Source organism: Garra rufa, chromosome 23, assembly GCF_049309525.1.
Source record: "Garra rufa chromosome 23, GarRuf1.0, whole genome shotgun sequence".
Classification (NCBI taxonomy): Eukaryota; Metazoa; Chordata; class Actinopteri; order Cypriniformes; family Cyprinidae; genus Garra; species Garra rufa.
Window position 1 is genome coordinate 2,331,667 of NC_133383.1, and position 24,670 is coordinate 2,356,336.

Sequence of the window (24,670 nt, forward strand, 5' to 3'; positions counted from 1 at the left end):
TTTCGTTTATTTTCTTAATTTTTATTCGTTTTTGTTTTTTAATACGTCTATACAGTTTTTAAATTGTTTTAATTAAAACTAAATTAAAAATATTTTAAGTAAATTTGAATAGTTGTTATATTTATATTTTCTGTTTTAATTTGTTTTTAAATAAGTCTGTATAGTTTTTCAATAATGTTTTTTTTTACCTTTCAAACAGGTTATGTATTTTTTTATTATTATTATTTTTTAAATATATTTTATAAAGCTTATTTTAATGAGGCTAAATTGTTGAGTGCATAAAGATTTTTGAAATGTATTTATTCTTTTAGTTTTAGGACAATGTGAACTATCTCCACTAGATGGCTCCACTCTCCCATGTGTTTAACTAGTTGACTTGCACTGGTCATCGTGATAAAGGTTCTCTGGGAATCTCTCTGCTCTGTAACAATGCGTGTGGAGGTAAATGTCAGCTGCTATTAATACGTCTGACTGCCGGGAATAAACACGGACCCTCGCTGACTGACAGCAGCACATGCTGACACCATCAAACCCCTCTGACACAATGAAAAAGAGCTTTAGCAGCACTAGAGTCTGAGAAAGACATGATGGTGAGTGTGTTTACTGGTTAGTGAGGGTGACAGAACACAGACACAACACTACAGCATCAAGTACACTAACTTTGTCATGGGCTCCTCCTGTAGAGAGACACAGAGAGAGATTGAGACGTCTGGAGCGCTTCGGTTCACCAGCAAACCTCATGCAGAAACTCACACACACATGCACAAACAGAAACCACACAAACACACTTAACTGACTAAACCTGACCGCTCATGTGTTATCATTTAGGTAGATCCATATAAATCCTTATGCACTAATATGCACTAGTGTACTTTGCTCCATCAGGACAGCAGTTGAATAAAATGTTGGAAAAAACATCCTTAAAACAAAGTAAATTGAGCTGAGAAGTAAAATGGTAAAATATAAGACTGCTTAGAATATAAAAAATATATCTAGGATGAATTAGTTATGAGCCACACTGGATAAAAGCATTGAAATAAATGAGTAAAATACTCACTTGTGTCTATTACATTTTTTTTAGGTCACTTTGAATAAGTGTCTGATTGATGAAAATACAAAATGTACATTTTAAGTCATTTTGAATAAAAGCATCTGCGAAATATATACAATAAAACAAATGATTAATACAACATCTATTTTTGTCACTTTGAATAAAAGCATCTGATGAATGAAAAATGTATGAAAAAATTACATCTATTTTTAAGTCATTTTAAAAGCACCTGCTAAATTATTAAAATTAAAATAAAATAAACATATTACACTTATTTTTATACAAAATAAGTATATACATTTTAAATATTAAGTTATTTTGGGAAAAAAATTGTTAAATGAAAAAAAATTACATATATATAAAATATATAAATATTTAAATATTTATATAAATATAAAATAAATAAATACATTTTAAATATTAAGTTATTTTGGAAAAAAAACAGTTGCTAAATGAATTTTTTTAAGTCACTTTGAATAATAGAATCTGTAAAATAAATACAACAAAAAAGTAAAGAAAACAAACTATTTTTAAGCCATTTTAAAAGTATCTGCTAAATGACTAAAAATAGAATCAAAATATTACATCTATTTTTAAGTCACTTTGAATAAAAGCATCTGATAAATGAATTAAAATACAATAAAAATTTTTTATCTATTTTTAAGTCACTTTAAAAGTGCCTGCTAAATTACTAAAAGTAATTTTTATTACGTAAAAAAATAAACAATATTTCACGTATGTTTTAAGTTATTTTAGAAAAAAAATCTTGCTAAATGAAAAAAAAGTAAAATAAAAATTACATTTATTTTTAAGTCACTTTGAATAATAGAATATAATATAAATATAATAAAAAAGCTTTTATTTTTTTTAGGTCACTTTATACATTTCTGTTTCTGCTAAATGACTTGTAATCTTTAAGTCACAATGAATAAACCATCTGATAAATGAATTAAAATACAATAAAAATACATCTATTTTTAAGTCACTTAAATGAAAATGTAATAAAAATTACATTTAAGTCATTTTAAAAGCACCTGCTAAATTACTAAAAGTAAAAAATATTACACTTATTTAAGTTATTTTGGAAAAAAAGCATTTGCTAAATGAAAACATATATATATATATATATATATATATATATATATATATATATATATATATATATATATATATATAAAATACATCTTTTTTAAGTCACAGTGAATTAATGAAAAGCATCTGCTAAATGGATAAAAGCATTGAAATAAATAAGTAAAATATTCATTTATGAGTAAAATAATGAGCAAATAAGCAAAATAAAATAAAAATAAATTACATCTATTTTAAGTCACTTTGAATAAATGTCTGATTAATTAATAAACATATAAAATGTACATTTAATTACATCTATTTAGGTCTTTTTTAAAAGTGCCTGTTAAATTACAAAAAATAAAATGAATCACATATTTAACTCTTTCATTTTTTAAGTCACTTTGCATTTTAAGTCACTTTAAAAGCACCTGCTAAATTACTAAAAGTAAAATAAAAAAATATTACACATATTTTAAGTTATTTTGGAAAACAGGTATTAGCTAAATGAAAAAAATAAATAAAAATTACATTTATTTTGAAGTCACTTTGAATAATAGAATCTGTAAAATAAATACAATAAAAAGGCTAAAAATATATATTTTAAGTCAATTTAAAAGTGTCAGCTAAATGACTACAAATAAAATGAAAGTATTACATTTATTTTAAGTCATTTTGAATAAAAGAATCTTATAAATTACTAAAAATACAATCAAAATTACACCTATTTTAAGTCACTTTAAAAGCATCTGCTAAATAAATACACGTTAATTACAGTTGTTAAGTCACTTTAAAAGCACCCGCTAAATTACTAAAAATAAAATGAAAATATTACATTTATTTGTAAGTCACTTTTAAATTAAAGCATTTGCTAAATGACTCAAAGAAAATAAAATTTATTTTTAAATCACTTTGAATAAAAGCATCTGATAAATGCATTACATTATACCTATTTTTAAGTCAATTTGAACAAAGGAATCTGCTAAATAAAACAAAAATGTAAAAAAAACATTAATTTTTAAGCTATGTTGAATAAAAGCATCTTTTATATACTAAAAATGTAGATCAAGAATCATTTTGGAATCAGATCGTGAAGTGCCTGAAGATTCCCATCCCTATTTTTAAGTCACTTACAAAAGCATCTGCTAAATGATTAAAATAAATGTAAAAAAAGTGCATGAATTGTTTAGTCACTTTAAATAAAATTATCCGCTAGCTAAATAAATAAATCAATAGTCAATTAATGCACATTGTCTGAAAACAAGTCTTATTATCTTAATTTGGCTTCAAAACTAAATGCACCTTGTTTTAAGGATGTTTACATATTTAAACTGGAATATTAGAAAAAAGTACATATAAAATATTTTATTTTGCAATGCCTGCTTATACGCTGGTTATCTAGCTGCATTTGCGTTCATGTGTTTGTGTAAGTTTCACGTGCATGCTTCGACTTCATCAGTGCAAACACAAACACACACACACACACACACACACACACACACACACACACACACACACACACACAGTTCAAACCTCAGGTCCAGCTTTCATGTGTGTTTGGAAACAAACTCGCAGTGTTTTCAGATCCGTCAAAGACGTCCATAAACGGCGCACACAGAACTATGGCCCCTTGCCTCCATCAGAGGAGTTAATGATGTTAATTTGGTGAGAACATGAGTCAAAACTCACTCCGGCTGCTTCTGCCGGGATACTAATTGGTGGAGTCAGTAAACGCAGCTGGAAACTCTCGCAGAGAATTTTACAAACATTCCTGTCGAGGCTGACTGCTAAACATAGTAAATGAGAAGCAGGAACCAGACGCAACAGCAGCCGTCAGACGCCGGAAACACCAATTTCACATCTACATGCTACACGACGAAAACAGCATTTCACATTCAACGGCCAAAAAAAATTGAAATAAATAATTTAAAAATAAAAACCACATAAAAATAAAACACTTACTACTGAAGTAATTGCATTATAATTTTTTTTAAATAAATTAAATTAAAATTAAATTAAATTAAAATATGTAAAAAAAATAAATAAATCAAACACTTACTCTTAAAGTAATTCCATCATAAAAATGTTTAAAAATAAAGCAATAAATAAATAAAACACTAACTAAATAAATCATACAAATAAAAATTAATAAATTATAAAATAAAAACAATTCAAAATAAAACTATTAATAATAATTTCAAAATGAAATGCTAAGTAAATAAAACATTTTTAAAAGAACACAAATCAAAATAAAACACTTAAAGTAATTACATTTTTTAAAAATAAAAATAAAATAAAGTGATTAAATAATGAAAAATTAAAATAATTGTAAAATAAAAACAAAATAAAATAGAATAGAATATAAAAGCAATTAAAACAAAACTAATAATACTATAATTACAAATAAAATAAATTATATTTATATTATATTAAATATAGTTTAAAAATTAAATTAAAATAAATCATAAAAATAAATTAACAAATTTAAAATAACAAACTAAAATAAAATATAAATAAAAGAAACCAAAATAAAACTAATAATTACTACTATAAATTAATGTAAAATAAAATAAAACACTAACTACTAAAGTAAATACATCACATAAAATAAATTAACACATTTAAAATAAAAACAACTAAAATAAAATACCTATCACTAAAGTTAATAAATCATAAAAATGTTATTTTAAGTCCATTTGAATAAAACATCTGATAAATGAATGAAAATACAATAAAAATTAAATCAATTTTTAAAAAGTACCTGCTAAATTACAAAAAATAAAATACTGAAATGCTGAAAGTTCATAAATCATAAAAATAATTATAGTAAATAATTTAAATATAAAAGCAATTAAAATAAAACACTAATAAATAATAATTACTAATACAAATTACTAATGATAAAACCAAGTAACTAATAAAAATAAATAATGATTAAATCATAAAATGTTTAAATTAAATAAAAAAATCTAAATAAAATTAAAGTACATAAATCATACACATAAAATAATTAAATAAATAAATAATATTTAACATAAATATAATTTATTTTATTAGTAATTATTATAGTATTAATTAGTTTTATGTTGATTATGATTTTGATTTTATTTTACAATTATTTTAATTTTACATTTTTATTATTTAATCACTCTATTTTTATTTAAAAAAAAATACTTTAATTACTTCTTAGTGGTTTATAGTTTTATTTTGAATAGTTTTTATTTTGAATGTATTTATTTAAATTTTTTATTTGTATGATTTATATACTTGTTTTATTTTTTTTTATAAAATTATTTTTTTTAAACATTTTTACGATGTAATTAATTTATGACCTGTCTGTCATATGACCATTAATCAACATCAGAGAACCATGTGAACATAAAATCTCAGGGGGACCTCAGGTAAATATTAGAGGTCAAATGGGTTTGTTTGGGAATCTCTGAACTACGGGATGATGGATGACGTTTCTAATGGGACAGGAAGTGCAGGTGCATCCCGAAACACCAAACCCACAATATGATAACAGCCATCTGTAACACCTGAACAGCAGGACGCAGACAAATAGACATGCAACAGGAGCTCAGATCTTGTAAAACACAATCATAAAACACTTACTAATAAATAATTAAATTATAAACATGTAAAACTGAAAAATAATTTTGGAAAAAAAAAATCTAAATAAAACACTTACTAAAATGTAATTAAATCATAAATCAAACATGTAAAACTTTAAATTATTTTAAAATAAAAAATAAAACACTTACTAACAATTAAATCATACAATATTAAAACTAAAAAATAGCTATAAAAAAACAACACATATTAAAACAATACAAATGTAAAACTAAAAAAAAGATTTCACAATAAAAATCTAAATAAAATGCTAATATCTAATTAAACCATAAAAAAGTAAAACTAAAAAGTTTTTGAATAATAATATCTAAATAAAAACTTATAATTAAACTTTTTTCATAAAAATCTAAATAAAACAATGAGTAATTAAACAAAAAAAAATGTACAACTGAAAATTATTAAATAAAAATCTAAATAAAACACTAATAACTAATTAAACCATAAAAATGTAAAACTAAAAAGAATTTAACAATATCTAAATAATCACTTAGAATAATTTAACTAATAAAAATGCAAAACTGAAAATGAATTATTAAATACTCTAAATAAAATACTAATAAATAATAAACCATAAAAATGTAAAACTGAAAAATAATTTAACAAACCCAAATAAAACACTTAAGTAATTAAACTATAAAAAATGTACAAATGAGAAAATTATAAAAAAAAAAATATTAAACACTAAAAAGACATTAAATCATTTTAGAAAATGATTAGGAAATAAAAATAAATTAAATCATCATTAAAATGATTATGGAATAATAATTCGACTTAATTCTAGTATTTCAACTTTATTCTTGCAGTATTCCGACTTTATTCTCGCATTATTTAGACTTTATTCTCGCAGTATTCCGACTTTATTCTCGTAGCATTCCGACTTCATTCCCATAGTATTTCGACTTTATTCTTGCAGTATTCCGACTTTATTCTCGCATTATTTAGACTTTATTCTCGCAGTATTCCGACTTTATTCTCGTAGCATTCCGACTTCATTCCCATAGTATTTCGACTTTCCAGCGATATCCTATACTATTTGAACTGAACTGGATAATGATATCACTGAATTAATTGATGAACTGCCTTTAACTGAAAATTGATTGTTTACAATAATGCGTTACTTACACACTATGGTGCTGTTTAAATACTGTGCAGTTGCTTTGACACAATCTGTATTGTTAAAAGCGGTATATAAATAAAGGTGACTTGACTTGACTTTATTCTCGTAGTATTCCAACTTTATTCTCGTAGTTTTTCGTCTTTTCCTGCAGTATTCTGACTTTATTCTTCTAGTATTCCGACTTAATTCTCGTAGTATTTCGATTCAATTCTCGTAGTTTTCTTGACTTTGTCCTCGTAGTGTTTCGACTTTATTCTCCTAGTATTCCGACTTTATTATCCTAGTATTCCGACTTTATAATCCTAGTATTCTGACTTCATTCTCCTAGTATTCCGACTTTATTTTTGTATTATTCCGACTTTATTCTCCTAGTTTTCCGACTTTATTATCCTAGTATTCCGACTTTATTTTTGTATTATTCCGACTTTATTCCCCTAGTATTCCGACTTTATTCTCCTAGTATTCTGACTTTATTCTCCTAGTATTCTGACTTTATTCTCCTAGTATTCTGACTTTATTATCCTAGTATTCTGACTTTATTATCCTAGTATTCTGACTTTATTCTCCTAGTATTCCGACTTTATTCTCCTAGTATTCTGACTTTATTCTCCTAGTATTCTGACTTTATTCTCCTAGTATTCTGACTTTATTATCCTAGTATTCTGACTTTATTCTCCTAGTATTCCGACTTTATTCTCCTAGTATTCTGACTTTATTATCCTAGTATTCTGACTTTATTATCCTAGTATTCCGACTTCATTCTCCTAGTATTCCGACTTTATTTTTGTATTATTCCGACTTTATTATCCTAGTATTCCGACTTTATTCTCCTAGTTTTCCGACTTTATTATCCTAGTATTCCGACTTTATAATCCTAGTATTCTGACTTCATTCTCCTAGTATTCCGACTTTATTCTCCTAGTTTTCCGACTTTATTATCCTAGTATTCCGACTTTATTTTTGTATTATTCCGACTTTATTATCCTAGTTTTCCGACTTTATTATCCTAGTATTCCGACTTCATTCTCCTAGTATTCCGACTTTATTTTTGTATTATTCCGACTTTATTCTCCTAGTTTTCCGACTTTATTATCCTAGTATTCCGACTTTATTATCCTAGTATTTGGACTTTGTCATAGTGTTTCGACTTTATTCCCCTAGTATTCCGACTTTATTCTCCTAGTATTCTGACTTTATTCTCCTAGTATTCTGACTTTATTCTCCTAGTATTCTGACTTTATTATCCTAGTATTCTGACTTTATTCTCCTAGTATTCCGACTTTATTCTCCTAGTATTCTGACTTTATTATCCTAGTATTCTGACTTTATTATCCTAGTATTCCGACTTCATTCTCCTAGTATTCCGACTTTATTTTTGTATTATTCCGACTTTATTATCCTAGTATTCCGACTTTATTCTCCTAGTTTTCCGACTTTATTATCCTAGTATTCCGACTTTATAATCCTAGTATTCTGACTTCATTCTCCTAGTATTCCGACTTTATTTTTGTATTATTCCGACTTTATTCTCCTAGTTTTCCGACTTTATTATCCTAGTATTCCGACTTTATTTTTGTATTATTCCGACTTTATTATCCTAGTTTTCCGACTTTATTATCCTAGTATTCCGACTTCATTCTCCTAGTATTCCGACTTTATTTTTGTATTATTCCGACTTTATTCTCCTAGTTTTCCGACTTTATTATCCTAGTATTCCGACTTTATTATCCTAGTATTTGGACTTTGTCATAGTGTTTCGACTTTATTCCCCTAGTATTCCGACTTTATTCTCCTAGTATTCTGACTTTATTATCCTAGTATTCTGACTCCATTCTCCTAGTATTCCGACTTTATTCTCCTAGTATTCTGACTTCATTCTCCTAGTATTCCGACTTTATTCTCCTAGTATTCTGACTTTATTATCCTAGTATTCTGACTCCATTCTCCTAGTATTCCGACTTTATTCTCCTAGTATTCTGACTTCATTCCCCTAGTATTCCGACTTTATTCTCCTAGTATTCTGACTTTATTATCCTAGTATTCTGACTCCATTCTCCTAGTATTCCGACTTTATTCTCCTAGTATTCTGACTTCATTCTCCTAGTATTCCGACTTTATTCTCCTAGTATTCTGACTTTATTATCCTAGTATTCTGACTTTATTATCCTAGTATTCCGACTTCATTCTCCTAGTATTCCGACTTTATTTTTGTATTATTCCGACTTTATTATCCTAGTATTCCGACTTTATTCTCCTAGTTTTCCGACTTTATTATCCTAGTATTCCGACTTTATAATCCTAGTATTCCGACTTCATTCTCCTAGTATTCCGACTTTATTTTTGTATTATTCCGACTTTATTCTCCTAGTTTTCCGACTTTATTATCCTAGTATTCCGACTTTATTCTCCTAGTATTTGGACTTTATTGTCATAGTGTTTCGACTTTATTCCCCTAGTATTCCGACTTTATTCTCCTAGTATTCTGACTTTATTATCCAAGTATTCTGACTTCATTCTCCTAGCATTCCGACTTTATTCTCCTAGTATTCTGACTTTATTATCCTAGTATTCCGACTTTATTATCTTAGTATTCCGACTTCATTCTCCTAGTATTCCGACTTTATTTTTGTATTATTCCGACTTTATTCTCCTAGTTTTCCGACTTTATTATCCTAGTATTCCGACTTTATTCTCCTAGTTTTCCGACTTTATTATCCTAGTATTCCGACTTTATTCTCCTAGTATTTGGACTTTATTGTCATAGTGTTTCGACTTTATTCCCCTAGTATTCCGACTTTATTCTCCTAGTATTCTGACTTTATTATCCAAGTATTCTGACTTCATTCTCCTAGCATTCCGACTTCATTCTCCTAGTATTCCGACTTTATTTTTGTATTATTCCGACTTTATTCTCCTAGTTTTCCGACTTCATTCTCCTAGTATTCTGACTTTATTTTTGTATTATTCCGACTTTATTCTCCTAGTTTTCCGACTTTATTATCCTAGTATTCCGACTTTATTCTCCTAGTTTTCCGACTTTATTATCCTAGTATTCCGACTTCATTCTCCTAGTATTCCGACTTTATTTTTGTATTATTCCGACTTTATTCTCCTAGTTTTCCAACTTTATTATCCTAGTATTCCGACTTTATTATGCTAGTATTTGGACTTTATTGTCATAGTGTTTCGACTTTATTCCCCTAGTATTCCGACTTCATTCTCCTAGTATTCTGACTTTATTTTTGTATTATTCTGACTTTATTCTCCTAGTATTCCGACTTTATTCTCCTAGTATTTCAACTTTATTCTCCTAGTATTCCAACTTTATTCTCGTGCTATTTCGTGAAAAGAGCAGCGTGAACGTTCAAACTAAACATCTTCTGAATTCCACAGAAGAAACGAAGTTACACGGCTTTTGAAGCTGCATAAAGTTTAAATATTGAAATCAGAAATTAGATGTTTAGGTGAACTACTCCTTTAAGAGAGCAATCTCTGGATAATCCATCAGTGTTGCAGGGATTTGTTCCGTCACGGTACGGCTCGACCTGTTCTTCCCCTTTTCCTGTTAACTTCACTATCACTGCAAGCAGGAAGCTCATAATAAAATATTATGAATGGCGTGTCCAAAACAAGCCTGAATGTAGAGATGACACGAGCAACATCCCACAGTGATTCACAGAAAGATTCTGACCCATGACAAATTCCTCAGGATTTACATCAGACCTCAAAGCCTTTAAAATGCCAATGCATTATACATGTCCACATTCAGCACAATCCATCTAAACCTGCTCCTTTCTCTGCTCCTGTGCTCAGATGTTCAAGTTTCAGGCAGAACGGTTTGTTTATGTGAGTGTCAGCATGCGGGACACAGGGTTTACGTGTTTACTGGGATCAGTGAAACCACATGAGAGGGAACAAGCTCACTCTCAGACAGAAGATGACGGACCCATTACAGCTTTACGAGCTTTCTTTGATCTGCTGTTGACTTGCATGTCAAAACTGTAGTGCGTGAGTAAATAAACCCATCATATGAAAACAAGACCATATACGGTGACGACACAGGGAAAAAGTGCCTTTTTAAAACATTTTCTACAAAAAAAAACAAAAAAGTTACATGCAAATTGCAATACTTCAATCCTAATCTAAAAAATAAACGATAAATAAATTAAAAATTAAAATAATAAAACTAAAATATAAACTATTTAAAATATCTAAATAATATCAATAACAAATATCTAAAATATATAAAACAATGTAATAAGTTAATCTTTAAATCTGAATAATACAAAAAAATAAATACATCTATGAATAGTAATAATAATAAACTAAAATATTTAAATCTAAACTTAATACAAATGTCAATATTACAAATAATAATATTTAAATTTAAATATTAAATTTACAATTTACTAATAATAAATATCAAAAATAAATCGAACAAAAACAATGTAATCTAATACAAATAAATCTATAACAAATGAAATCAATAACAAATCTATGAACAATAATAATAACATAATAATAATAATAATAAATGTTAATAATATGTTGTTATTTTAGTATTATCTATATACTATTGTAGTTTTTGTTAATATTTTATTTTTATATTTTACGTTTTCTTTTTTACTTTCTTTAACGATTTAGTAATTTTTTGTTTTCATTATTTTATTTCAGTTTTAATTATTAATACATTTAAAAACATTGACAAAACATTACAAAAATAACAATTATATACAATATTTTAATTGATAAATTCATCTAGAAAAAAATTAAGAATTTTGATTTACTAAAATAATTAAAACTGAAATAAAATAATAAAAACAAAACAATTACCAAAACGTTAAAGAAAACAAAAACGTAAAATAATAATAATAATAATAATAATAATAATGTATAAAATAAAATATTTAAAATATCTAACATACAAGTTAAAAAATAAATGTAATAATTTAAAAGCAATTAAGCAATTAAATATAAAATAATAAAAAAAATAATAAATTAATTAAAGTAAATAATACATTTATGGATAATTAAATTAACAACAACAACAACAATAATAATAATAATATGTTTAGATATATCAAATAAATATGGCAAACAATTGTAATAAATGTAATAATAATTTAATTTAAAAAAAGTAAACACTTGGCTAAAATTGCCCATAAACTGAAAAAACAAAACAAAAGACTAATTGTGCAGATTTTGGTCACACTAGCTCATCTCATTAACTATGTGATTTTAACTCTTTGGCAGCCACTCGCTCACACAGCTGTTTTGGAAAACCATAATTTTTCACACTGGCTTCCAATTTTCCCACACACGTCCTCACAGACAGCTCTGTGTGTATTACTGCTCAAAACATCCTGCGGACTGCGATTCTCTCTCTGACAACATCCAAATGCAACTTTAAAGAGAATATTCTGCTTTGCGCACAACTATGACTATGAATAGCATTTGTGACATTTTCGCATTTACCACAGAAAATAATTCAAACTGAAGGAGTGTGATGTAATTATTCATAAAGCAGTGTTTATGTGAGCAAACTCAAACAAACAGCAATTACACAACAAGCTGAATTCATCCGTCTACAACAGTAGTCCCACATCAAACGGAGGGTTTAGCCACTTCAAAACTCAAATAACACACTTCATTTTACGGCATAATTCATTGTAAGTGCTTTAACAAAAACACCAGTTTTATTAGTCCTGATTTCAATCCCAGCTGGATCACATGCATGGATTTTATGTCCATGGTTTTAAACCAAAATATATATATCAAATCTTTTCATTTTTTATTTCAGCTATAGTTTTAGTTTTAGTTAATTGTGTAAGTTAATTAATTAATAATTAGATAAATTAATAAACAACAAAAAATGTATAAGAATATATTATTATTATTATTTAATTTGCCCTTTCAGCTATAGTTTTAGTTACTTGCACTTGTTTTATTTCAGCTAGGTGCCAAGGCAACATTTCTCTTTTTAATTTAATTGAACTTAATTTAACTAAAAGGGTATTAAACTAACTAAAACTGAAATAAAAATCTATATAGACATAAAAAAAAATGTCAAAACCACAACAAAATTACTCAAATTAAAATTAAAACAGAAAATATATAAACAAAAAAGATAAAAAATGTTTAAAAAATATGAATAAAAACTATACCAGTATCTCAATTATTCTAAAATAAATAATTTTGAACAGAGACGTGAAAATAAAGAATTCAGACTTACATTTTTATAATTCATGAACGAAAACATTTTGTAATATGATTTTGATGTAGATTTTCCATGTTAATAAAATGTCTGATTTTAAAATGGCTTTCAAAGGATGTATTCTGAGATTTTAAGTTTTCAACTGATATATAATTTCTTATGATTTCTAAAGTGTTACAGAGAAAAAGGCAACAAGGAAGTCTGTTCATGACAAAGTTCAGAACTCCTGTTATGAAGTAGATTTCTGAGGTGAGCTCTTGTCATAAATTAATCTATTATTTTTCCTACATAATTTGTAGCACCAAAAAATAAATAAAAATCTATTTAGGAGCCTTAGACCTTTCCAATGATATATGTGACCCTGGACCACAAAACCAGTCTTAAGTCGCTGGGGTATATTTGTAGCAATAGCCAAAAATACATAGTATGGGTCAAAATTATTGATTTTTCTTTTATGCCAAAAATCATTAGGAAATTAAGTAAAGATCATGTTCCATAAAGATATTTTGTAAAATTCCTACTATAAATATATCAAAATCTAATTTTTGATTAGTAATATGCATTGTTAAGAACTTAATTTGGAGAACTTTAAAGGTGATTTTCTCAGTATTTAGATTTTTTTGCACCCTCAGATTCCAGATTTTCAAATAGATGTATCTCGGCCAAATATTGTCCTATCCTAACAAACCATACATCAATAGAAAGCTTATTTATTGAGCTTTCATATGATGTATATATCTCAGTTTTGTAAAATTTAACCTTACCATATATCAGTGTTTCCCACGGGATTATTTGATAAATATGATAAATGTTGTTTTTTCTTTCAGTGTCGTCAAAATACAATAATTTGCGTATCTGACTCAGAGTATTCCATGTTTGTCAGTTGTTATGTTAAATAAAGCTTGCAACATGTCAGTCTGAAATATACAGCTCATATCCTCCTCTCATACAGTTATAAATGCAGCGTTTTGACTGAACCACTTCTACTTTTGCTGCACGAGATCAGAACACTTTTTATAATTTTCTGAGTCATGAAAGAGTCTGCCTTTCTTTACTGCAAAGCGTTTTCTCTGTCTAGATGCGCTTAGATCTGCACTAACCATGCGTTCCTGTCACGTATCACACATGCACACTTCAATAAACCGACAGAAAGCGGGTTATTGCGCTCACACGCCGGCCGAACTCGGGGCAAGAGGCAGAAAGCTACTTGTGCCGACTGTTTTATGTTTACGCCGATTATGACCTTACTCCGGTAAAAGAAAACAGGTTACCGCGTGTACATGACCACGTGTGTTTTCGGCTTAAAATGGTGAAGTAAACTTGGGCGTCCCACAGAGGGGGGCGGTACACCTCTCATTAGCTGAGATGATTTTCTGTGGTAATAAAAAGCGTCACAAATACCATTCAAAGAATTCAAACCATTTTCTGAATAACAGACCAAAGTGATCCTTCTGAGAACAGTGAAGAAGATTAAATGAAGGAAACAGAAGTATAAAGAACAGGAAGTAGAGGCTGATTGGCCGGTTGGGTCGCCCCACCTACCCGTTATGCTGTTCCCCTGTAGTTTTACCCTCCAACAGGCCACGCCTCTGACCCATGGCCACCTCGCACGCGTTCTCATTGGAGTAGAGGTTGATGGGCGTGTTATAGACGGACGGATGAGGGGCGGCGGGGACAGGAGCCGGAGGCGGAGGCGGAGCCGGAACGGTCACTCTCGCCGGGGAGGAGGAGCCAGAGGAGGACGTGGAGGAGGAGTTAGCGAACGGAGAGCGGCCAGAGGCGGGTTTAGGGGCGGAGCTAGGAGAAGACTGTGTGCGATTGGCACCCAATGGGAACGGAGGCTGAGGAGGTTGCTGGGACGGAGCGGCCGGGGTGAACGCAGAGGAGGCGGAGGGGATGGAGGCTTTGGGTGCGGCGGGGGACGGACTGACTGATCTGACCGTGTTTACGGTCCCTCCGAAGGGCCGCGCCGTCTTATTGTAGGCGCTGTTGCCCGGAGCGAGGTTGGCGGGGCTGCTGGTGGCAGTCGCGGGCTTTTGGCTGATGGGCACGGGCTTTATGATCTCCAGCGGCTCCTCCTACAGGAAGTGATGAAACACATGCAACATGCTCGCGTCACACAGCACACGCATGCACGGGTCCCTCATTACAGCCCTAATAAAAACATTTTTCATGTGTGGTTTAACACACACAGACTATAGCCAATTTATTTGTATGACTAACTGATTACAACATTTTAAAATTCATTATTAAATTCATTATTATAGTTAACTAAAACCATAAAGAAAAGTTCTGCTACTTGAAATACAGTAAACATTAACTGAAATAAAATCGTTTAAACATTAAACTTATTTTTGAGCTAGTTTCCAATTTTCATTTAGCTTAATTCGTACAAAAATAATTAAAACTGAAATATTACATTATTATTATTATTATTTTAGATATATTTTATTTTAATTTTAATTTTAATTAAGGTTTTAGTAATTGCTGTTTTTGTTACTTTTTTTTCTTTAAATAGTTTTTATTCCTTTATTATATAGTGAATAGTGTTATTTTATATTGTATATTCTATTACAGTTTAATTGAATTAGTTTTCATTTTTATATATTGTTTTACATTTTTGTTTTCATTTTGTTTTTTTTAATGTCTATAGTTTTTCATTTTTATTTCAGCTTTAGCGTTTAGTTCGTTTTTATTTTTACATTTTCCGTTTTATATTTTTATATTAAAGTTTTATTAATTTTGTACTTTTTCCCTTTTTTGTAATTTTTTTAAAACGTTGATAGTTTTTCATTTTTATTTCAGTTTAGTTTCATTTTTTATATCCAAATTTTACTAATTTCGTACTTCTTCCCACTTTTTACATTTTGACATTTTTTAAAATGTCTATAGTTTTTCATTTTTAGTTTTTACATTTATTTTTAAATTTTCTGTTTAACACTTTTATATTCAAGTTTTACTAATTTTGTACTTTTATAGTTTTTCATTTTTAGTAAATTATTTTTACATTTTTTACAGTTTTATTAATTTTGTACTTTTATAGTGTTTCATTTCATATTATGTTTAGTTAGTTTTTATTTTTTACATTTTCTGTTTTACATTTTTATATTCAAGTTTTACTAATTTTGTTTGTTTTGTCTTTTTACCCTTTTCTACATTTTGCCTTTTTCAAATGTCTAGTTTTTTCAGTTTTAGTTTTACATTTTTATATTCAAGTTATACAAGTTTTGCCCTTTTTTCCCTTTTTTTATGTTTTTTTAAAATATGTCTATAGTTTTTCATTTTTATTTCTATTTTTGTTAGTTTTTCATTGTACATTTTTTGTTTTACATTTTTAAATTCAAGTTTTACAAAGTTTTGACATGTGTTTAAAAGTCTATAGTTATTATTTATTTAAGTTTTAGTTTTTTATATTCAAGTTTTACAAGTTGTGCAAGTTTTTAAGTGTGTGTAGTTTAATTTTTATTTCAGTTTTTGTTAGTTTTGCATTTTTTTGTTTTACATTTTAATATTCAATTTATATTTATATTTAAATATTATTTTCAAGTTTTACTCATTTTTTACTTTTTTACATTTTGTCATGTTTTTTAAATATGTCTATAGATTTTAATTTATTTCAGCTTTTGTTTTAATTTCACATTTTTATATTCAAGTTTTTCTAATTTTGTCATGTTTTTTTAAATATGTCTATAGTTTTTAATTTTTATTTCTATTTTTGTTAGTTTTCATTGTACATTTTTTGTTTTACATTTATATGTTTAAGTTTTACAAAGTTTTTACTTTTTTACATTTTGTCATGTTTTTAAAAACATGTCTATACTTTATTTTTTTTCAGTTGTTAATTTTTAATTTTACATTTTTTGTTTCACATTTTATATTCAAGTTTTAAATTTTTTTTACGTTGTCTCCCTTTTTTCATTTAGCTTTTTTTTTTAAATATGTCTATATATTTGTTAATTGTTTTATTTGTAATTTCACATTTTTATATTCCAGTTTTACTAATTTTGTAATTTTTAGCTAACTATAATAAATGAGTCAGTATAATGGAAACATTCTCCTAGTAGCAGTCTGTAATGAGGGAAAGAAGTATAACTCTCAAATTTTTAGTGTACACATCAGGCATTTCAATCGTGCTGCACACACTAAGCACGTGTGTCCTAACCAGGCATGATGCAAAGCCATTTTTAAGAAAAAAAAAAAAATTAATTAACAAAAAATAGAAAAAAAAAAAAATTTGACTATTAAGTTACATAACAAAAAGTAGCTTGTGTTTAAGGTTTGAATTTTATTCAAAATAGTATTTATTTTGTTGTCGTTATTTTTTTAATTACACTTTGTAGTACCTTCAAACTTTTTTAAATCACATTTTACTGCTGTATTTCCTATAATCATCATGTCACGCCTGATTAGGACACGCATTGCAATTATAATTATGCAATAATGACGTAATCTGAAGTTTACGTACTTTCGGGGTGTCCGTTTTAGTGACACTGGAAGCTCTGCAAAGACAAAACAGACATTTAACATTAGACCTCATGATTGCAAAACAACAATGAACAAAAGTCAATAGGTAAATGAGCAAAAAACGGCACATGTATGACTGAGAGAAGTCTGAGATCCTGTGTGTGTGTGATATAGTTTGAGTAACGACTCTGTTCTGGCTGCCATTCAAATAAACTGCACCTTCCACTGTACGCTACATTACACGGACCATAAATACAGCTGAGAGCAAACTATGGCATTCAATCCCAGCATCCCCTGATCAGCGCTGCCAACAGCTGAAGGCCGTGCAGGAATAACTACACAAGCTGTCTTCACACCGTAAAACAACATACGAGTTGGGTCTCCGATGAGCCACAATCACTGAGAGAATAAACACACTGCAGCATCGGAAGTGACAAATGAGATTTACAGACCAATCTTTGGGTGGTTTGGAGGATCTGAGGAGACTAAAACACGCTAAAACACACATTTAGACTATTATTTCAAATAAGTGCTGTACTTTTGAACTTTCTGTTCATCTGTCAATCCTGAAAAGATAAATGTATAAGTGTAAAATAAAACAATAAATAATAAAAGAAAATTAAATAAAAAATATACACAAAAATATATTGTAAAATATATCAAATTAAAGAGTAGACAAGATGCAAATTAAAAAAGGAAAAACAAACAAGCAAAACAAAAAATTAAAAAATTAAAGCAGTGAAAGTCTGGAAGCAGATCCTGTCTTTAAAGAATGACCCTGTTTAATATAAATAAAATAACACTTGAATTAAAAAGATAAAAATCTGAAATAAAATGAAAAAATATTACTAAGAAAAATAAATAGAATTACATAAAATTTAAAAATAGTTAAATCAAATAAAAAAGGTATAAAAGAAAACAAAAACACAAGAAATAAAAAACATAAATACAAAAAAAAATATATATTTTTAAATGTCCATAGTTTTTCATTTTTGCTTTAGTTTTACATTTTCATATTCAAGTTTTACTAATTTTGTACTTTGTCATTTTTTTAAAATGTTTTTAGTTTTTATAATTTTTTTTAATAAAATATCTCTGTTTTTCATTTTTATTTCAGCTTTAGTTTTTCATTTTTATATTAAAGTTTACTTTTTCCCCTTTTTTACATTTTGTCATTTGTTTTAAATATGTTTTTAATTTGTATTTTTTTTATATATATAAAATATGTCTATAGTTCTGATGGGTTTTTATATGTACAGTTTTTAATTTTAATTAATTAATTTATTTGCTATTATTTATTAAGTTTTACTAATTTTATTCCTTTTTTTGTTTTGTTTTTTGTTTTAAATATGTCTATAGTTTTTAATTTCAATTTTAGTTTCAGTTTTACATTTTTATATTGAAGTTTCACTCATTTTGTAATTCTTTTTCAATTTGTTTTACAGTTCATCATTTTTTAATGTGTAGTTTAATTTTTACATTTTGTCAATTTTTTGTGTCTATAGTTTTTTTATGTCAAATTTAAAATTTTTATTTCAGCTTTAGTTTTACATTTTTATATTTAAGTTTTACTAATTTTGTACTTTTTTCCCTTTTTTAGATTTAACCTTTTTAAAAAATATGTCTAAAGTTTTTCATTTTTATTTCAGTTATAGTTTTACATTTTTATATTCAAGTTTTATTCATTTTGTACTTTTTCCCTTTTTTACATTGCTTTTAAAAAATGTCTATAGTTATTCATTTTTATTTCAGTTTTACATTTTTATATTCAAGTTTTACTAGTTTTGTCATTTATTTAATTTTTGTGATGTCTAATTTTAAATTTTTACGTTTTGTCGGGGGGTTTTTTTTAGTTCTGATGGTTCAGTTCAGTTTTTAATTTTAATTTATTTATTATTTTAAGTTTTACTAATTTTGTATTTATTCCTTTTTTCATTTTTTTTAAATATGTCTATAGTTTTTTTTTTTTGTGTCCATTTTTAAATTTTTTATTTCAGTTTTAGTTTAAAATTTTTATATACCAGTTTTACTAATTTTGTAATTTCTTCCTCTTTTTTTTTTTTTTTTTACATTTTTTTCATTTTCATTTCAGTTTTACATTTTTATATTAGAGTTTTACTAATTTTGTACTTTTTCCCTTTTTTTAGATTTTGCCTTTTAAAAAAATATGTCTATAGTTTTTCATTTGTATTTTAGTTTTACATTTTTATATTCACGTTTACAAATTTGGTGCTGTTTACATTTTGCCTTTTTTAAATATGTCTATAGTTTTGATGTTTTTTATAAGTTCAGTTTTTAATTTTTATTTCAGCTTTAAATTTCTATATACAAGTTTTACTAATTTTGTACTTTTTCCCTTTTTTACATTTTGCCGTTTTTTAAATTAATTTAACATTTTTAAAAAAAAATATGTCTATAGTTTTTCATTTTTATTTCAGTTATAGTTTTACATTTTTATATTTGAGTTTTACTAATTTTGTACTTTTCCCTTTTTTAGATTTTGCCTTTTAAAAAAAAATGTCTATATTTTTTCATTTGTATTTTAGTTTTACATTTTTATATTCATGTTTTACAAATTTGGTGCTTTTTTACATTTTGCCTTTTTTAAATATGTCTATAATTTTAAATTTTTGTTTTAGTTTTACATTTTTTTATATTCAAGTTTGACTAGTTTTGTAATTTACTTCACTTTTTTTTACATTTTGTTATTTTTTGATGTCTAGTTTTTAATTTGTTACATTTTTTAATAGGTCTATAGTTCTGATGTTTTTTTATACGTCCAGTTTTTAATGATAATTTTAATTAATTAATTAAACATTTTTTTTAAGTTTTACTCATTTTTTTCCTTTTCCTTTTTTTTACATTTAAAAAAAATATGTCTATAGTTTTGATGTTTTTTATAAGTCTTTTAATTTTGTATAATTTTGTACTTTTTCCCTTTTTTACATGAACTTTTTTTAATCTCTATAGTTTTTATTTTTATTTTAGTTTTAAATTTTTATATTTGAGTTTTACTAATTTTGTACTTTTTCCCTTTTTTACATTTTGCCGGTTTTTTTTATTAATTTTAACATTTTTTTTAAATATGTCTATAGTTTTACATTTTTACATTTGAGTTTTACTAATTTTTTCCTTTTTTTTCCTTTTTAGATTTTACCTTTTTTAAAAATATGTCTATAGTTTTTCATTTTTATTTTAGTTTTACATTTTTATATTCAAGTTAATATAATTTTGTACTGCATTTTTAATCAAATAAATGCATCCCTAGTGAGCAGAATTTCATAGATACAAACGCAGTCATGTCTTGAATCAAATATGCAAAGCGTGGTCATCTCAGCCACTTTCCCACCATTGGGAAGTGAACACAGTCTGAAATATGACTGAGTCAACAAACCTCCAGTCAAAGTGCATCAGGGTTTGTGCATTTGGAGACGTTTTGCTTTTCACAAACCCACAGACATACTTCACGTTCTCATTTATCAGCTGATTCGCGTCACCGCGTCTAGACGGCTTCATTTGTCCTCATTAATCAGCATCACGTCCGACACGACCTCCACATTCCTCCTAAATAACCTCCGTCCTCGAGCGGGCGACAAACAAAAAAAACAGGCTTCCTACAAAAAACGCTGTGACTGGGCGAATTGGTCCCGCGTCCTCGACCGCTTCCATATTAGGAAGGAGCGCTTTCTTTCGTGGCTGAGGGTGCTGCTCATAATAGGGCTAAAGGTGGAGCGCTGGGAGCACTAACAAAACACTTGCAGGAGGAAGCTGAAGCGCTCAGACAAAGAGCAACAATCAACACTCAACGGGACAAATGAGGAGAACAGAAGCAGCTGAGAGGAAGCAGACAATGTGGAAGCGGCTCAGGTTGACCTACAGAATCTTCCTGTTCATACCAATGAATAAAGTCCACCGACTGGATAACTAGCACAGAAGAAACATGCTGGAATGGAAGATAATTGTAACTTAAAACTAGATTAAAAAGTTTGTCAAGACAAACTTTAAGTTGGCTTGAGAAAAGTTTGATTGTTTTCAGTCTGGAATAGTTTTAAGTTTAAAGTAGTTTTAAAAGTTTAAAGTTTGAATGTTTTGAAGGCAATACAGTCTGTCATGTTGTTAGCATTTTTAATGTCACTTGCATGATTAGCATTTTTTACTAGCATGTTGCAAGCATGATTCTAGCATGATTAGCATTTTTTATTTATTTTTTATAAATCATGCTTGCAACATGCTAGTAAGCTAGATTGTTCCAAGCATGTTTCTAACATTATTAACAAGTTGTTAGCATGATTCTAGCATGATTGCCGAGTTGCTAGCATGTTTTTAGCATGATTCTAACATAATTAGCAAGTTACTAGCCTGTTTCTAGCATGGTGCTAGCATGATTCTAACATAATTAGCAAGTTACTAGCATGTTGCTAACATGTTTCTAGCATGATTAACACGTTGTTAGCATGTTTTAAACATGATTAGATTGTTACTAACATGCTTCTAAAATGATTAACAAGTTGCTAGCATTATTCTGGCATGATAAGCAAGTTGCTATCATGTTGACAGCATGATTAGCATGTTGCAAGCATGATTCTTACATGATTAGCAAGTTACTAGCATGTTTCTAGCATGATGCTAGCATGATTAGCATGATTCTAACCTGTTGCTATCATGTTGCTAACATGTTCCCAGTATGAATAACATGTTGTTAGCATGTTTTTAACATGATTAGATTGTTACTAACATGTTGATTAACATGTTGTGAACATATTTCTAGCATGATTAGCATGTTACTAGCATGATTAGCATGTCATTAACATGTTTCTAACACGATTAACCTGTTACTAGCATGTTTTAACATGATTAACATGTTGTGAACATGTTTCTAGCATGATTAGCATGTCACTATCATGATTCTAGCTGCTGGGCTTGGTTAGATGGATGGATGGATGTATAAAATGAGTTTAAATGTATTAGAAATTGAGTACATAGAAGGGAAGCTTAATTGAGTCTCAAAGGATTCTGGGAGTTTTGACAGTTGGAGTTTTCTCAAGCCAACTTAATGACCGTTTGTGTGCGATTATCTGGGACAGGAGAAATGACAAACACACACAACAAAAGCTAACAAGACGCTGCAGGAAACAGCTTTGTGCTCAGGGGTGTGACACTGACGGTACGCGCTGGGAAAAAATGCAGGAGGAGGAACAAAACTCCACAAGAGCCAAAATCAACAGACAGACGCACAACACCAAACATAAAGTTTTTGTTTTATATGAAGATTATTAAAACATATCTATAACCCTAACCCTACAAAGAAAAAATAAAATTAAAAAACTAAAATAAAGGAAAAAAAGAGAGAAAGCATTAAAATAAAACACTAAATAAAAATATTAAATAAAAACAACTAAATATATGTATATTAAAAGAATATAAAATAACATATAAATTAATATTAAAAAATTAAAATAATAATAACTAAAATACAAGTGTAAAAAATACAATAAATATATATATATATGTAAAACAAAATAAAAATATTAAAACAAAAACAACTAAAATACAAAAAGTGCAAAAATGCAATAAAAATATAAATAAAATATAAAATATAAATATATATAAAATATATATAAATATACTTTATATGATTTATGTATTTTATTTCTCTCTCTCTCTCTTTAATAATAAAACAACTAAATATGTATATTAAAAGAATATTAAAAACAAATTAATATAAAAAAATCTAAACTAATATATATATATATATATATATATATATATATATATAGATAGACAAAAATTATATTTTTTATGATTTGTATGTATTTTATTTATTGTATTTTAGATTGTTTTTTTCTCTTAAAAATATAAATTAAAATAATATAAAGTCTAAAACAGAAAAAAAACTTAAATATTTTATTTAATAAATCAAATCAAATACTTTAATATAAAAATAAAAATACACAAACACACATTTTAAAATGTAAATGCAAACAAAAAATAAAGTTTTTGTTTTATCTATACCTTAACCCTACAAAGAAAAAATAAAACATTAAAATAAAACACAAAATAAAACTTAAACTAATATTAAAAAATAAAAACTAAAATACAAAAAATACAATAAAAATATAGTTTAGATGATTTATGATTTTCTATATAATTAATATTAAATAAAAAATATTAATTAATATAAAAAAAATAAAAACAACTAAAATACAAAAATAAATATATATAATATATATATATATATATATATAATATATAAAATATCATATTATACATAAACATTTTATTATTTTATTTATAGATTTTTGTCTATCTTCTCTTTTAAAAAATAAACATAAATATAAATTAAAATAATAAAATATATATAAAAAATTGCAACTATTGAATTTAATAAATGAAAACAAAAATAAATGAAATAAAATCGAGTAAATCTAGTACAACTCCAATCCTCCCACCCCACAGCGGGCTCTGAAACTCATTTCAGCCGTCAAGTTTGCTCATATCCCACACAAACACAAACAGATGTTTGATAACGTCTCTGGCAGACGGCGAACCTGAGGATGAAGATGAATAGAAGCAGCCGGGAACAGAGAGCTGTTATTGTGCTTATAAAGCTCTGATGGCAAATACCTGCGTTTCCATCCTCTGACACACAGAGAACTATGCAGGAAAATGACTTTTCCTTTCCCGGTCCAAACCACGCAGGGCTGAACGACAACTTATATACACCAAATGACATTTCAAGAGATTCATTATCAGCTCCAGCGGGATCCAATGGAAATAGAGCCGCAAATAAAAACATCATCTATAACAGGATCAAATGATAAATAATGACTCTACAGGCTCAAATGTTTTGAATTTGGGATTGATGGATATGGGAGTTTCACTGTTTAACTCAGTGGTTCTTGACCAAGAAAACCCGTAAAGCGAGCCAGACTTTAATACAGATTACAGTGCTGTAATCATTTGATGGATCATTTTTACTGATACTCAGAGATAGATTCTATATTTTTAAAATAATTATGCCACTATTGTCAACATATAGTAAATGTTTTGGACATTATTTGAACGGTTTTTATCTTAATGGATCAGTTCAATTATATGTTGTCACCATAATAGAGCATCATAA

At 27.3% G+C, this 24,670-nt stretch overlaps 1 protein-coding gene across 1 annotated transcript in view; it reads right to left on the bottom strand.

The window, feature by feature from the left end:
* The window catches only part of LOC141299821 (uncharacterized), a 28,539-nt gene extending 7,476 nt beyond the window's left edge, over nt 1-21,063 (bottom strand). Inside the window, exons 1-5 of the mRNA XM_073830188.1 lie at nt 20,942-21,063; nt 17,549-17,582; nt 14,626-15,161; nt 661-748; nt 493-573 (exon numbers count right to left, since the gene is read on the bottom strand). Of these exons, the coding sequence (XP_073686289.1) occupies nt 493-573; nt 661-748; nt 14,626-15,161; nt 17,549-17,582; nt 20,942-21,063 (861 nt within the window). The remainder of the gene's footprint in view (nt 1-492; nt 574-660; nt 749-14,625; nt 15,162-17,548; nt 17,583-20,941) is intronic.
* Nucleotides 21,064-24,670: the final 3,607 nt, after the last annotated feature.